Source organism: Channa argus, chromosome 22 (assembly GCF_033026475.1).
Source record: "Channa argus isolate prfri chromosome 22, Channa argus male v1.0, whole genome shotgun sequence".
NCBI lineage: Eukaryota > Metazoa > Chordata > Actinopteri > Anabantiformes > Channidae > Channa > Channa argus.
In genome coordinates, this window is record NC_090218.1 from 7,671,399 (window position 1) to 7,687,897 (window position 16,499).

The window sequence follows — 16,499 nt, forward strand, 5'->3', positions numbered from 1 at the left end:
GAGAATGTTGTTAACAGGCTGAAAATTGAACACTTTGTAAATCAAGACCAGCATACGCCTGCATGGTGCCACGCATGCTCCACTGAACCGTAAACCTCGTCCTAGTTAGGTCAGTCTGCCATCTCAAAGGCCACAAAGACGACAGACGTTTGAGATAAGGGTCCTCAGACAGTAAGACAGGCTGGACAGGCAGAGGACACCAGACATCACTGCCATTAGGGATGATTTGTTAGCTCAGATAGATCCTCTACTGTTCTACGTCTTGCTAGAGACCCCATAATAAGCAGCACCTCAAAGAACAGCTGCCTTTAATCACTGTCTACCTATTAATTTCAGCAGCAGTGAGAAAACAAACACACACACACACACACACACACAGAGATAATTTCTTACCTATTCAATATACTGTACGAGAAACACGTGCATAAAAAAAATTCGATCTGCATTCATAGAAGAAGAAGAAGAAGAACCCCAAATCCATCTAACACTGAGAAGAGGATGTTTCCAAACTCTATTACTGGCCCTAATAACTCAGATTTCCAGTTTTATAAAATATTTCTCACACTGTTAATGCAGTCTGACAGTCCTGAAAGACTGCATGGACAGTCTAAATAGTCCCAGTACCTCTTGTCCACTGAAATCCAAGCTTTGAGTGGAGGGGCATTTATTTTACTTTGATTATATTTATGTCAAAGGTTATTGTGTTAACCTGACCAAACAGAATATTACTGCCTGAGAATGCAGGGTCCGTCAAACCAGTGTTGAGTAACACTAGCTAACTAACACTCACCTCTGCTTTAACAACATATTTCTTGTCCTTCACCTTCCAGACGGCAACATTATTGACCCAAACACATTGAGAATACATGTAATTGGATGCCTCTAATGTATGGAATACATATGTTTTATGGAGCTTGTCGAACCTTTGTCTCTGGGGGAAAGGTGCTATGACCCGTCCAACCACTTGGTTTGCTGGATTTTAGAGGGGTCTGTTTTACTCCACAGCTCAGGAGGGGACCCACAGAAATGCATGATGTTTCAGAAATATCTTCACACATACAGTATATAAACATCTTTTTCTTTTATCACAACAAGGTCTTAGCCATTTTTAATTCAGCAATTATTGAATCAGGTACGAGATTTTCATTGTTTGGTTGGAAACTGTATGTGAAGGTAATTATAATCCATGTCTCTCATTGTGATAATTAGAATATCTCTAAAGGTTTTTAATGCATTCCAATAACATTTGGTGGGAAATTAGGCCATCGCCTGAAGAAAGTAATTAGTGTCTGTTGCTGGATTTAAAAGGATTTCTTTACATTGCAAGATGGGGCACGTGTTAAAATATTGAAGTGGTTTCTCATCAACTTCCGCAGTTATTGGAATGAAATACTGGCCACGATTCCTGTTGAGGCAGATTGTCGATCTGTTCTGTCCCAACAGAAATGGAGACGTTTCCATGTTGAAAATGGATAATCGCGCTGTACGACAGCGAGCAGTTATCGTGGTCCCTGTCTTCAACCGGAGTCCTTCACTCTGCGGCTGTTGTTTGGACAGCCTGAGTCATGGGGACAAGCAGGAGACAGACGGTCTGTGGATGAGACGTCTGCCTCGCCGCTTCTCACTTCTCTCGCTTTAACATCTGTCCTAGCAATCCATCCACCTCTCCGCATCACTCATGAGACTGTGATGGTATCACTGTCTGCATTTATTATTAGTGCCACTTGTCTGTCTGCTGTATTATCCATCCTCGTCTCTAATTAAAAGCTCTGTTACGTCGGAAAACTCATTCTGAACATTATTGTGCACTGACTGACATATTTGACGCCCCTCCTGTTCCGCTGGCTGTGAAATGGTAAATGAGTGAAGTGATATTCCAAGTGCATCCACAGCAGCTCAGAGGCTCTTCCCCATCATGTGTTTTACCCCTTAAGCTCTTCTCTTCAGGACAAATCCCCACTCTCCTCTCTCCCTACTCAATTAGATGCTTCTCCAAAATGTCTGTCTTATTTATTATTTCTCATATTTCTTCTCTGATCATCTCTCAAGTGATCTTTATTAGAGCAGAGCCCTCTGGTCATGAGTTTGCCAATTTAAAAGTCTGGATTTATGTCGGCTAATGCAGTATCTGAAGCTGTTGTGTTCGCTTTGGGTAAGAGCATCATAAAATCTAAAATATTACATTTATTGAAAATGTTATTTAACGTTAATTATTAGAATCTGCTACTAGTGCTGCATTTTATAATTTACTTTGACAAGATAAAGCATCAGTATTTGACATTGTTATTACATCAAACTTCTAAAGTCTAAAACATTTAGCTTAAAGAAGTACCAATAGTAAAAGTTATCTTTATGCACAAAAGCTTCACATCAGTGAATATGATATTATTGGACTTTAATGTTAGTAAATAAATGTGTTCATCACTTTAATATTTATTAATAATATTTTATCCTTTTGTTTTCGTTGATAACTTGTTTTGAATCTAACTGTACTTTAAGTACTCCTGGGTAGCTTGCGAATTTCACACTGTGCACCAGTAAAGTCTTATGATTACACTGCATTTGGTCTTTCCAAATGTTTTAAGGGGAAATTTTAAAATGTAGTGAGGTCAAAGTATCAATTAGCAGAAAATAAAAACAATCATATAGTGTGGTGAAAGACATCATAACTGATTAATTGGAGATTGTGTGTGTGTGTGTGTGTGTGTGTGTGTGTTGCCAAAAGGTAGAACTCCACTGTATCTGGTGAATCATGAGACAACCACTGCCATGAGGACAGAGACGTAATCCGAGCCACAGTCTCAATCCAATAGAAACTTTGTAGCTGGACTTTGATATCACAGTATCAGTGTAACTGATGGGACGAAAGCAGCGATCAGAAATGTGAAACGGACTCACTCAAGGCTTTCAAATGTGCTCCTACTAAATACTGACTCAAGCAAGGAAAAGCTCCGTGTTTTATAGTTTGTTTTTAATCACTAGATCACTTGAGAGCATTTTTTCTGTGCGTGCACACGTGCACAGACATATACGCCTATTGTACATGGTATACATATGCAGGAACATGGAGAACACCCAGGAGACTGTGAGCTGGGGAGACATTAGAGTAATGAACCTTGTCTTGTGATGTAAACAAATGTTTGGAGGTGTGTGTGTGTGTGTGTGTGTGTGTGAGAGGAGGTGGATCCTATCGTTAATTATATCTCCTCACTTGAAACATCTTCATCTAGCAGAGTAGGGGCTAATGAACAAATCCAAACCAGATGTTTAGTGTCTCCTATGAGACTGATCACTGATTCACAATTAGTATCTGTGTGTGTGTGCGTGTGTGTGTGTGTGTGTGTGTGTGTGTGGTCTTTACTGATGGGTGTCATTTCTTACAGAGCACATGTTTTACAGGCATGAGGCTACAGTACAGCAGGTGTCAAACTCTTACTTTAAGAACCTAGTTACAGGAATAGCTGTTATCCAGGCTGCAAACACAACATGTGCTGTTTGTCCACTTCATGTCTGTGTCTCTTTCACACTTTCTGTCACCTGGCATTTCAAACACACTTGCCACTGGATTTGGAGTCTATTCCCAAGAGCATATTCTCCTTCGAGCAGCAACTCTAACCAATAAGACTGAGCTCCAACACACCCTTTGAAGTTTTGTCTCCATAGAGACCCCGTTTAATTGGGATACATTAGCATAATTAGCATCCATCTCCTGGTGCACATGCTCTGTCTCATTCAGTACTACGCTTGTGGATCCTCTGTGCATGTGGGAGAAAGACTTTTGAGGCCCTCTATGTGCGCACACACACACACACGCGCGCGCACACGCACACAGAGAAAATACCTTTTCCAGGTTTTCCAGTGCAGTCAGACCCTCTCACTTTAGATTTAGCTTCATGTAGTAACTGAATCATTATTCCTGTAAATAAAAAGCCTGTTGTTCATTTAAGCAGGAAACGCAACATTATTTATTAAAGGCAGTTTAAAATCCTAACTTTAAAAAGTACTTAATCATCACACACACCTGTGTGTATTTGATGCCACTTGTAGCTGAAGAAAGAGCAGCTTTAGGCTTGAATCCTTGTGCTCTTGTGATAACAATATAAAAGCACGTTTTTGCAGTGGGAGCAAGGAACAGCATTGTTTTTGAACTGCTTGATTGATTTATTTTTATTCTTTTGGTTTTTGATTGAGCACCTGGATGAATTTTTGTTTCCTGGACATTGATATAATCCTGACTCACATGAATATACATGTCTGCACTGATCACACAAACATAGGCCAAGTTACAACCACTATTCAGCACTATTGTCTAGATTTAAATCATTCACGATACTGTTAGAAACCGGCCATTTGTTTTCCTTGAGTTGAATAATATCGCTGTGACTATTGAAACCTGAACATTTGAAAAATGCCTGTAAACTGCATATATAAGGAGGTTACACATGCAGTGTTTGCACTTCCCGTGGGCAGTTTCTGGCTGCTTTTTATGTCCCCTTTCATTTGAACGACACAATCTGTAGGATGCAGAGCTCTCACTTTGTTCACTTGGCAAAAAGAAAATTCAGCAACTCTTACCGTGCTTCTATTGAGGCAGCTGCAAAGGACATTCAAGTACAAAGTGTTTCTAACTTCTCCGCCTCTGGATGTGCACAGTCAGAGGAAGCGGGACGTTGGATGTGTTCATACCAGACAGAATTTAGATTTTTCTGTATTTGTGACTGAAGTATGTGACAAAGACGCTTTAATATCATTTAGTTTGGTAATAAGGGCTGCTATCGTAGACACACACATGTGCTCCACCTTTACCGAGTAAGTTGTTTTCTTTTTTGGATCCAGACGACCTTGATATGAAATGGTGGATCTATAATGAAATGCAGTCACATACACAGAAAAACAGCCTGGGCACTGTAGACGTACCCACTGAGCACATGTTCTATTCATTTTTGAATTTGATTAATTTCTCTCCCTGCAAAGCTCGGAGGGGGACGTGCTCTTGTGTGCAGACCTGAGCTAACCTGAGATCAGTGCAAAGTCTGAGAGGGTTTTCTCCGGTTGGCAGTTTAACGGTCTGTGTTTTCCCCCCCGAGATGCAACTGTGCAGTGTTTTGCACTTTGTTGCCGCAGCCCTGTAGCTGTGTTTGTGTGAACCGGATACCCAGTCCTCAAGGGCCCCAAATCCCTGGACATGGTCTCTTTGACATCCATTTGCCCCATCTGAAACTCTGCTCTGAGTTAACCCTTCCTCCAAACCATCTCTGGTTTGAGAGTTGTCTTTGTTCAACTTACTATCAACAAAGAAGTCTTTGAGGACATCATCATCATCATCACCAACAACAATAACACCAGCTGATGGTTTCATCATGGCCAGCAATAAATGTTTCCCAAGCTGAACCTCGTCCACCGTGACACCACCAGGGAACGGATGTGTAAAATGTGCATATGCCTAGAAAATGTGCATAATCTTTTTACCACGCATAACGAAGGGGAAAAAGTGTGCACCTCACCCACACATCAGGTTGGAAAGCAGAAGGCCGCGAGTTCGAATCCCACCCCACCAGGTGGGGAGTAGACATTCCACTGTGACGACCCCTGAAGGGAGAAGCAAACAGCCGTTGCATATTTCTGTCTCTGTGCGTACTCAAAGTTTTAACCATGAATCTAGAGAGTTGTATGCATCTGGGCCCAGGTGTTGGCAGATATGTGTAAATAAAAACAAGTCAGAATTGCTTCATTTCCCTCTTCTAGGAATATAAAAATAGAAAAAAAAATCTTTTGCATGTAGCATTCTGTTAGAATATGAAGTGCATCTACTCAAATATTGTACCCAAGTATTTTCAGGGTCTTGTATTTCATATTTCATGCCAATATTGCTACTACACTGCATTCAATTGCTGTAAGCTTGTAAAAAGCGTTGCATTAACATGAAATTGTTCGAGTATTTTTACGCTGTAGCACTGATACCTTTTACATACATGACCTAAATACCTTTTCCACCTTTCTGGACCAATGCTGTCAAACTGCTTCAGTATTTGATTTTCAAATATCACCAAGCTGCCTTGAAGCATTAATGCAGTAATCCGTTTATTTTGGGGGGCATAATTTGCCTAATGCCCTTATCCACACCTGCACACTTATATTCCACGTACAGGGACAGAGTGGGTAAGGGGCTTGGTGTTTTTCTCAAGGACACGTAGCACTAAAACACGTGACCTTTTCAGTTATCATGTCTAGTTACCAACAGGCATCGTCTGATCCACTTCAATAATTTCAAAACTGCCTCAACAGAATAAGAGGAAAATTTAATTCACATTTTTTGTGATTAATTGTAAATTCCAGTAGGACATGCTTCTGTCTCGAGTGTTGAATTTTGATCTGCATATGCATATATAGATTTGGCTCAAGGGGGGGGAAAGGAAGTTTATTTTAACTTTTGTCACATAATTTCAGTTTTCTATGCTAAATATTAACAGCAAAAAAACAAAAAAAAAGTAATTCAATACCAACATTGGGAATTGGGTACGATACTGTCATTCTGTACTCACATTTGTACTTCTTTATACTGCACTTACTATCTCATGAACATCTGCGAGTGGATTTAGAGCTGTTGTAGGATAACCGATGAAGAATGCAAATCCCTGTTCTGCTTTGTCTTAAGGTCCACTTTCTCAAGATTGTGCTAAATGTTTGATATTTGTAACTGACGTCAGCGACAGCCGAGGGACATCTACATTAACGACAGCTTTAACTTAGGTTTGCTGTGTTAGTTATTTGACCTCCATATTCCTCTGTAGACTCTACAGCCAGTGTTGTTCATGACCTCAAATCTGTGCTTCGTACATCTTTTTTCTTTTCCTTTGGTTATTTTCAGCAAAAACTGCTCAATTTATAAAACCTCAGCCGTTGCCATACTTGTTTTGGCATATGAAAACACAAGAATTTTCATTTTTTTTTTGGTTTGTTTACCTCAGAGCTTCCAGTGGGAACGTGTGTGTGTGTGTGTGTGTGTGTGTGTGTTTGTGTGTGGTCCTAGACTAGACACTGCACATCTTTGACCGATAGTGGAAACTGTGAACTGTCCAGTCTTCAGGTGTGTCCCCACTACCATTTGGACCGCAATGTCTGTCATCAGTTCCACTGTGAAGCGGAACTTGTAGTGTCAAAGTCATTCTAGAAGCGAAACAAACTAGTTTTTGGATTAGTACTCAGGATCTGCAAATACTCAAATGCAGGTTCTGGTACTCGGTTTGCGAAAAAGTGGCACTGGGACGTCACTAGTTAACATTCAGTCATTTTCTACTTTGTGTTCCACTGCTACTCGTTTATTGCGTAACTAAAATGAAATACTATGTCACTGAAAAACAACTCATTTGCAGAATGTCACTTGGTGATCAGACACAGTTTGAATACCAGCTTATCAAAATTGCATTATTTTTCTGTGGAAAGTCATAATATTTTGTAACGATGACTAAACTATAAAACTTGCCGACTTGTAATAACCCCCAGTTTATGTTTATAAGGGAGCACTGCTTTTCCCTCACTGTTGGGTGCTGACTGTAGTGGACACACAGTCTAATGACTTTTCCTGGAATGTGACCTTTTCAGCTTTGTAAATGTCTTTTTCGGGAAAGGCTCTCTCTCAATTCTAGCTCACCCTGTCACAAAGCCAAATAATTTCATTAATCAACAAACTTCCCTAAAGGCATTAGAGATTGTCGCGGCCGAGATAAAATGTATTTAGCATTGGAAGTCGTCTCGTTTGATATTAACACCTCCTCGCGTCGCTTGGCGTATCTTGCATCTGCAGCACAGGGCTTTGGTGTGGAATACAACAAAGGAGCAGAAAATAATCTACGAAACACTGATGGACTTTGTTTCCTTTGTGCTGCTATTAGAAAGCGTCAGAGGGGCATGAAGATGAATGGAAAAATACTTGTTTATGCCTCTTTTATTGGTGTATCGATTGATCCGTTAACTGATATCTCATTGTGTTTGCTGCCCACCTGCCTGATTCTGTCTCTCTTCCACCTGCTTCCGAGCGAGGGAACCAGATTCTCCATCTGCCCGTGCATCACTATCGCTCGCTCTCTGACTGCCTTTTCACTTGCTGCTTCATTGTTTCTGTCATCACCTCCTTTATTTCTCACTTTGCTCCCTCTGTCACTCTGCTATCTGGTTTTTATCAGGGTCATTTTTTTTTTCTCTCGCGTTCCTCTCGTCACACACCCGCCCTCTCGAAACGCACCCTTGCATATTCTCCTCCTTTCCTCGAGTGTATGCGAGGAGGTGTCTGCTACCTCCATATGGCCTGTCAAGTTCCAGCAGCGAGAGTGTGGGTGGTGCATTGCATTCTATCATAGCATTAAAAAAGAAGAGAAATCAGAAGTCGAACGGCATTGAAGTAGGCTGTGAAAATGCATTTCCATTAAAGAAACTGCCTTTGAACTAACGATGCCCCCTGCAGCCTTAAATAAGACTAAACAGAAATGTATTTCACAGAAAATATCGGTGTTATAAATCAATTGCAGTAACTATCACAATGCAGAGAGTCAGTATTAGAGAAAATAAGCAGGTTGTGTGTGTGTGTGTGTGTGTGTGTGTGTGTGTGTGTGTGATGAAAAATGTGGGTAAACATAAACAGAAGGTGGATGCTTAATCTTCAGACAGATATGAGAAAGCTGGGGAACAGAGGAACAATCCTGCTGCATCTTTTATAATCTGGTTCGATTGTTTGTCTTCCTCCATGATGCACAGCTGTCTGCAGCCGCAGCTGCCTTTTGTTTCGCTGATAGGACGCTGTGATGCATCACGACATTTCAATTTGGAGATTAGGATGTGAGTTTACGGTCACGGGGACTTTTGCCTTTAAACCATTAGGGCACTAGTGGGGCAAAGTTGTCCAGTTTTTAAATTTAAAGCGTTTAATTCAGCAGTTTTTATATTAGGATGTAAATGGCAATGTTGAAACTTCTTACAGACAGTTTTGGATACATTCGATGTTAAATGATTAGACAGAACTTTGGTTTGTAGAATTTGAGTTTCTTTTCAAAAGCTCTTGAGTAAAAGTTAACCTTTTGAGAAATGTACCAAGCGCCGACCAAGCTAAAAACGATTGATGCCAGTCACATGACTACACGTGTCTAGCTAACTTAGCTTAGCATAATCCCCGGGACAAAGTGAAATAACTGGTTTACTTGTGTTTAAAAAAAAAAACTAATAGGTGACAACAGGAGGTTACTGTATGTGCAGAACAATGTCTTGGCGAGGACTAGTAATATGTTAAGTCTCCTCACATTACCTGGCAACTGGTCCTGGCCATAAAAACTAAATAGTGTCCGTCTCCCGATTTGTAATAACTCTAGTATTGTAATTATATTTCCAAAACAATTTCTTGAAGTTCTTGTAAGGCAGAGTATCTTTTTATGTGATTATGTTTGTGCGTTTTGTGATCTAATCATTGAATAAAACCCACATAACATAATAGAAATACAAAAGTGTGTAGGTGTTTCCAGACATTGTATATGCAAGATGATATATATGTACAGAGGGAAGGCAAAACTGACAATGTGCATGTTCAGCATCAGTACTTAAATGCAAACCTTTTTTTTTTTCCATGTTAATAAAAACCTGGGCTTTCCATCCACCCTGGATGGATTGGGTGAATTACAGCACAGCGGGCACAGTTACCTGCCATGAATCTTTACTGATGGAGCCAATCGTTAAGGACACGCCGTTTTTTTATCCAAATTATAGCAGCATGCTGCGTGTCTACCTGCCGTCAAGAAGAACAAACACCTGCCTGTTATCTTCGTCGCACAGCAAACGGGATGATGGTTGTGTCAGCGGCGATAGTCCTGAGACAAACTGGAACGCAAATGACAAAACAACTACATCGACCGCATTTGACAGAAAACAGGCTGATTGGTGATGTGGGCGGGAGACGCTGCAATGCTGGGAGACCTCAGAACCTTGTATTAACCAGAAAAGCTTTTTTTTCCTCTACCATTTTCTTCTTCTCTGTTCTCTGTATCTGCTTCCTTTGGCACAGATTCGGCTGACGATATTGCGTCAGGCCAGTAGATTCTGGCAGATAAAAGTATGAACCCACTTCAGGCATGAGCTGTAGCGTTGCCTTGACGACCTCCTAAGGTTTACTGCAGAGTTCAGCCAGATTATGAATAATGGAGAAAGGTCAGGATTGATTTTTAATGGCTTCATACACCACATGGTTGCATCAACGGGGATTTCAGAGCGATCATTTATATTACAAAGGTCGGAGAATGCTTAAACTGTTGCTCTGACTGCTGCAGCTGCTGTGCAGAATCTACAATTAAAGTGTCATCTGACGTTAACACTTAGGCTACACACTGTCAGGGTTAATCCCACTAATCTGTGTCATGTACTGTATGTGCAATGTCGTGAGTTGATTTTAGGCATCATTTAAGTGTAGTCAGATAATATATTCTGTTGGGAGCAGTTTCAGTAAGTAAATAATCTGTCAAATGACTATTTAAGTGTCTGATAAATAACTCAAATGCACATATAATAAATGAGCAAATCTCTTCCTTGTTTCATGTTTCCGAGCGTCTGAGCAAAGTTGTCTCTGCGTGCACGAAACACTCATTGTGCACCGTGATTTAAGGAGCTTTACAGTAATCCCTCGTCCTAATAAGCTGCTTTATGTACACTGCTATTCAAATGGGGGTCATTGTGGGTCTTAATCACTCATTCCACGCCTATTGCGCCTACGAAAGGCAGGTCGCTGGGACTATAAATGTGTCCTTTTAACGTAATTTATTAGGAGTATCAGCAGCGAGAGTTGCCCCCCCCCCCCCCCCCCCACCACCAAGTTGAAATCAAGTAAACAGTCACTTAGCTTGCGTGTTCCTGTCCAGCCCCATAACGCTGATGGAGAATAATGATCACACCCATGTGTAATTGCTCTGACATCTTGCAGTGACAGATCGCATAGAGGGCGGTAATTCAGCAGTGGCTTTGACGCTGGCCTCTGAGTAGCAATGGAAACAGAAAATTATAGATATTTGGCCAGTATGAAAGGTTGTTTTTTTTTTTTTTTTTAAACTCACTCACTGGGGTAATATTTATTTATTTTTATTTTGCATATTTTATGTTGTTTTAGTGTGGAGGGAAAGAAGACACATTTACATATGTACTGTGGGACTATTCATGTGCCACTATACCCACAGTGGGGTTTGGACTTTTTTTTTTTTTTTTTACACAATACCATCCTAAATGCAGATATCCTTGGCACCTGATTTGCATAATTCTAATTAAATGCTTGTTCTGAAGCAGCCAATCAGGAAGTAAAGTAGAAGGTAGGAGGAAAAGCGTCTTATTATATGTTAATCTGCTTTACTACAACATTGTCTGCCCTGACAGGGAAATGCATATTTTAAAGCTCAAACTAAACAGAGGTATTCGTATGCAAAAATGAATGTTTCATTTCCATCATTTTAGATTAACTCTGCTTATGGCCGCTATTTAGCGATTTCTTTCACTGCAGATGTTTTGTGATTCTTTACAAATGCTTGTCCAAACAAATAGTGATACCATTTCACAGCTCCTTGTTTTAAAAACTGACCAGAACATTTTAGTTTGTTCCACATTTGTTTTTGTTTTTTATAATACTGTGTATTTGTTAGATCAGGGATTGAGTGGCTTAATTTGCACAGAGCTGCTTGCAGATTGCGAACTTCTACTTTATAAATGTGTTTGCCACTTTTTTTACTTACAGCAAGAGAAGGAAGAGATTTTTTTTTTTTCTGCTGTTCTGGCAGTAAACAGCTGGAAGCATTTAAAAAGTAGATGGAGACTTAATTGACTGTCAGATCACTTGAGTTAGCAAGAGCAATCAGTACAGGTTTGGCAGCAGCAAGGCTTCTGATTGGTTCATGTGGCTGATTAAAAAACAGGATGCCGAAATCAACATGTTGATCTTCATTATCAGATATTATAATAAACGATTTATTTTTAACCAAATTGACAAATATGGGATAAAAGCACATTTTTAGCACGAGTCATTTTTGACCCACTTATGGAAGAGTGTAGGATAAAGGCACTTGTGCATCTAAGGGTTATATTGAACGGAACTTATGTTTAATCTACTGTATTTAGTCATAAATACATGTCTGACGTGAATGCAACCTATTAGAGTCAAGGGTCTTTGTACGCCGTAGAAAATATGAAACAGATAAATCTTGCATTGTGTTACAACAGATACATTATCTTGTAATTCTGTTTTACATCACCCGCACATCACCTGTCATATTTATCCATCCCCAGCATCACGGTGTCCGTGGAAACAAGGTAGTTTCCAACAGTGGCACAAAAGGGGCCATTACACAACAGGATCACCTTGCCCTGAGGAACCGTTGACCTCACTCAGAACCATCTTACCATTTATTATGAACACACACACACACACACACACACACACACACACACACACACACACACACACAGTAGTGTGAACAATCTATCTCTGCTAACCCTAAACCTGCCTCACATGTATAAGCTACACACACAAAATATTCATTCACACACACTGACCGGCATTTGCCCTCCCTCCAGGTGACAATTCTGATCATCCTGGCCCTGGCCTTCCTCGCCTGCATCGTGTTCCTGGTTGTTTATAAAGCCTTCACCTATGACCATGCCTGCCCAGATGGATTCATTTATAAGGTAAGACCCTTAAGTCAGCCCATATTTCATTTTATAGCTTTACAACTCATCCACACTATCCCCAGCCGGGTGGCTAAGAGGGCAGGTGGGCAGTGCAGCTGGTTGAAGGTTCAGCATTTCTGCTTGAACAGTGATGTAATAGTTATTCAGTTAACAATTGTTGCTGCTTAACGCTTTTCTGCTAATTAAATAATTCATAAACCAGTTATTTAATTAACAACCAAAATGAGGCTGCCATGTTGGCAAATCATCAGTGTCTTTGTGCAAGTTGCAAAATCCTCTTTGTCCTTCACCATCTCCCTCTCCACTTTCCTTGTCATCTAAAAAAAGAATCAAAGGTGAGTGCACCACCGTGTCTCCTTAGGGAGAAAAAAAAAATCCCCTGTCCTACTTTCACTAATTTCTGAGGTCATGTTACAGAGAGAAGTTAACAAAGCTTATTAAATGGACAATCATCCGTCAGTAATATCAGGGATTTTGTTATGACCAGTGTTAATTTTAGGCTTTTGTTCCATGACACAGACGCCAAAAGACAGACTCTATTGAGGCCGATCTAATATGCCATTAGATGGGAATTAGACAAATTAGCCTTACTGCCGATTTTACAATAATTGCCACATTATTATCACTGACTCCAGATCCGTGTGGCTGAGTGCGTAACGGATGCTGCCTCACACGGCCACTGTCGGCCAACAAACTGCTGTTCAGATATTCAGTGAACGTTTAACTTTTCCGTAAGTGCAGCACCTTGTGTTTCGCAGTATCCTGTCCTCTCCACCTTTCATTACTTCACTGCACTGCACTTTGCTTTGTGAGAGGTCACCTTGGAAGTCTGTGTCTCTGAGCAAATCTGGTCCTGTAGGTGGAATAAATCTAGATTCAGGCCTACAGCCTCTGCAGGGGCTCTGACTGCACTGTACAGAGGCATTATTAGGAGCGTCACAATGCAAAGCGTATACACTACAAGGTTGCAAATATTTATACACGCTTGAGTACATTTAAATGCCGTCTGAACATAAAGTTATATTCATGTACTTTAACTCAAGTACAGTATTATAACTTGTGAATAATGATCCCTTTTATTGTTGATGTTACACATTTTTACAATCAGCTCCTTCTTTCTCTTCCTTACTCCCACTAATAAAAACTAACAAGTGAAAGCAATCTTCTTATCAGACCTTTAAAACGTAATGGGTCTTAATGACGTTTTAAAGCATAACAGAGAAAAAAAAAAAACTTTCCTGGCAGTTTGTGTGTGTTTGCTCAATCCTAAAAGCTTTTTTGCTTTCCTCACTTTAACACTAACTTAGCAACTTACTGCACATGAAGAAAAAGCAAACTTATTTTAGCTTTTTTTTTTTTTTTTGCAAATCTTAATGTGGTACCTGGACTTATGTAAGTTTATTGTTTGTTTGTTTTTCTTCAACAATTGTGAAATGGAACAATTATTTTCAAAGTTGCAACTTGACTGTGCAATTTTAAAATTACAATTATTAATGACTTTGGAACCTATTGTAACTACTGTACTTGACTAGTAGTTCGTAACAAGCTGTAGTGAGTGATGATCTAAATGGTCAGTAACTGTTTGTAACCTTATTTACTGAAAAAACTTAGTTCATGCTGTCTGTACCACTGACACCCGCCACTTTACGTCTGTGTGTGTGTCATGACTGACTGCTTCATGTTGCCTTGGCAACTTTATAGGTTCAGAGAAAGGTCATGGTTTAGACTAAAATAAGTTTGTTAAAATGTCAGAGGACCCTTATTTAAAGCATTATTTATAGCATTAGAGCCTGTTTGCAGCTGTCAACAACCTTAATTGGGGGTCAATCTGTCATTTTAACCAACATTTTTACTACCATTATTATGGGCCCAACAGATCACCACCTTTGACAGTTATTATTCTCCACATACATACATCTACCTCACAATTCCACCTTGATGGCTCATTGATGCTACATGCTGCACCAGTAATACCAAGAAAGCTGAAAAATGTCCTGAATCTCTTTCTCCCTCTCAGCACAAGCGGTGTATCCCAGCCTCTCTGGAGGCCTACTACGCTGCCCAGGATACCAACGCCAGGGGCCGCTTCTACACAGTGATCAGCCACTACAGCATGGCTAAGCAGACCACCTCGCACTCCGTCTCCCCCTGGCTGCCAGGAGGGGTAGGGGGGCAGCAGCACGACCCTAAACCCCCGAGCGGCGAGGCCCACTGAGTTATCCGAAGGGTCAAAGGGTGATGTAAACATAGAGAGGCACATGCAGACATAAGGAAAACATACAAACAGAGGACACACACACGTAGGATGATACTTAGAAATTTAGACAAAAGGCAGCAGCTACATATATAACGCCAATATAGAGTGAAAACATGCATGCAGACATTAAAACACATGAGCACATGCTAGGCCATATTCTGATTTACCTTGTCTGCCAATTTATGTGCTCCCGCTCTTATCGAAAGGCATTTCCCATTGATCGATTGCTCTTTTGGGATGATCATCATCTGCTGATACACACTCTCACATAACACACACACACACACACACACACACACACACACACGCGCACGGAGTCTGCTCTTATTACCATGTTTACTCCCTTCCTCTAATTTATTATTTATCGACTGTCATGGCATATTTTATTTTTTACTGTAATGTTTGAATATTTTGTATGTGATTACCAGGCAACTCTTTGTACAAAAGCATGAGTCAGTGCTGAATTTCACTTTTCCTCACTGGGAGACTCTTTGGAGTTTTTAGTTAGTTTTTTTGGTTTTTTTCCCCCCCAAGTGTGTATACTGTAATTATATGTATATTCATTCACTGCCCTTTGTTGTTGTTCGCCTCTCTTGTCCAAACTGTGTAACCTCAGGCAAGTTTGTCGAACAACACAAACACACATTCACACACACACACACACACACACACCCAGAGATCTTGTCACATTAACACAAAATATGTCAGTAAAGTCTTGTACTGCTGTGTCACATTTTTAAATGCAACATTTCAGTTGTGAGGAAGGCTCGTTACCCCGTCCATATCCACAACAGGTCCTGGGTCCACTGAATGAATTTATCCATTGTTGCTGTTTGATAGCTCATATACAGTGACATTGTCAATGTGCAGTGCTATACATTTTAAATCCCCTAGTGACCCAAGCTGTACATACTGTGCGTTCAGGGTAGTTTTATGTGTGTGTGCATTATAGTAGCTTCTTTTTCCTATTTTCACAAACCTACAATTCTTTTATGCGATTCAGTTACTATTGCTTCTACTGCCGGACTTGTAGCCCCATTAAATGCCATCTTGCAGGTAGGAAAGGAAGTACCCTGCACATCGCCATTTCTTGCCAAAAGTCTTTGTTTTCTGCTGTGTTTGGCCTTCAACTGCAGCTGTACAGTTTCTTTCCTTCCTTCCATTTTAATGTCAAAGTCAAAGAGCGCGTTTATGGGATATTGTGATGTTGTTAGTTGATATGTAGCGATACCTGGTGTAATTTATCAGTGTGCATCTTTGTCCCTCTTCTCTTGGTTCAAATTCAAAATAAAACAAGCTGTGACCTGTGCTGAGTGTGTCTGTCACTCCCACTTAACACTGTGTGTCTTTAGCACTCACGCAGCAACTAATAAAGCCCCTAAGCATTGAAATGTGAATAGCGGAGACGTTATTTTTACACAGCACGTTATGCTACTCAGATGCTCACGCTCCTACTGAAATCCATCATTTACCAGATACCTTATGCATACTGCTGTTCATGTCTGAAACTAACCAGAGCTGCAGAGAGCGGATTTGTAGG

General features: G+C 40.4%; 1 protein-coding gene across 1 annotated transcript in view; it reads left to right on the forward strand.

The window, feature by feature from the left end:
- The window catches only part of nsg2 (neuronal vesicle trafficking associated 2), a 33,792-nt gene extending 17,525 nt beyond the window's left edge, over window positions 1–16,267 (forward strand). The window contains exons 4-5 of the mRNA XM_067492425.1: window positions 12,589–12,699; window positions 14,720–16,267. Coding sequence (XP_067348526.1) covers window positions 12,589–12,699; window positions 14,720–14,917 — 309 coding nt within the window. The 3' untranslated portion in view covers window positions 14,918–16,267. The remainder of the gene's footprint in view (window positions 1–12,588; window positions 12,700–14,719) is intronic.
- The last annotated feature ends 232 nt before the right edge of the window (window positions 16,268–16,499 follow it).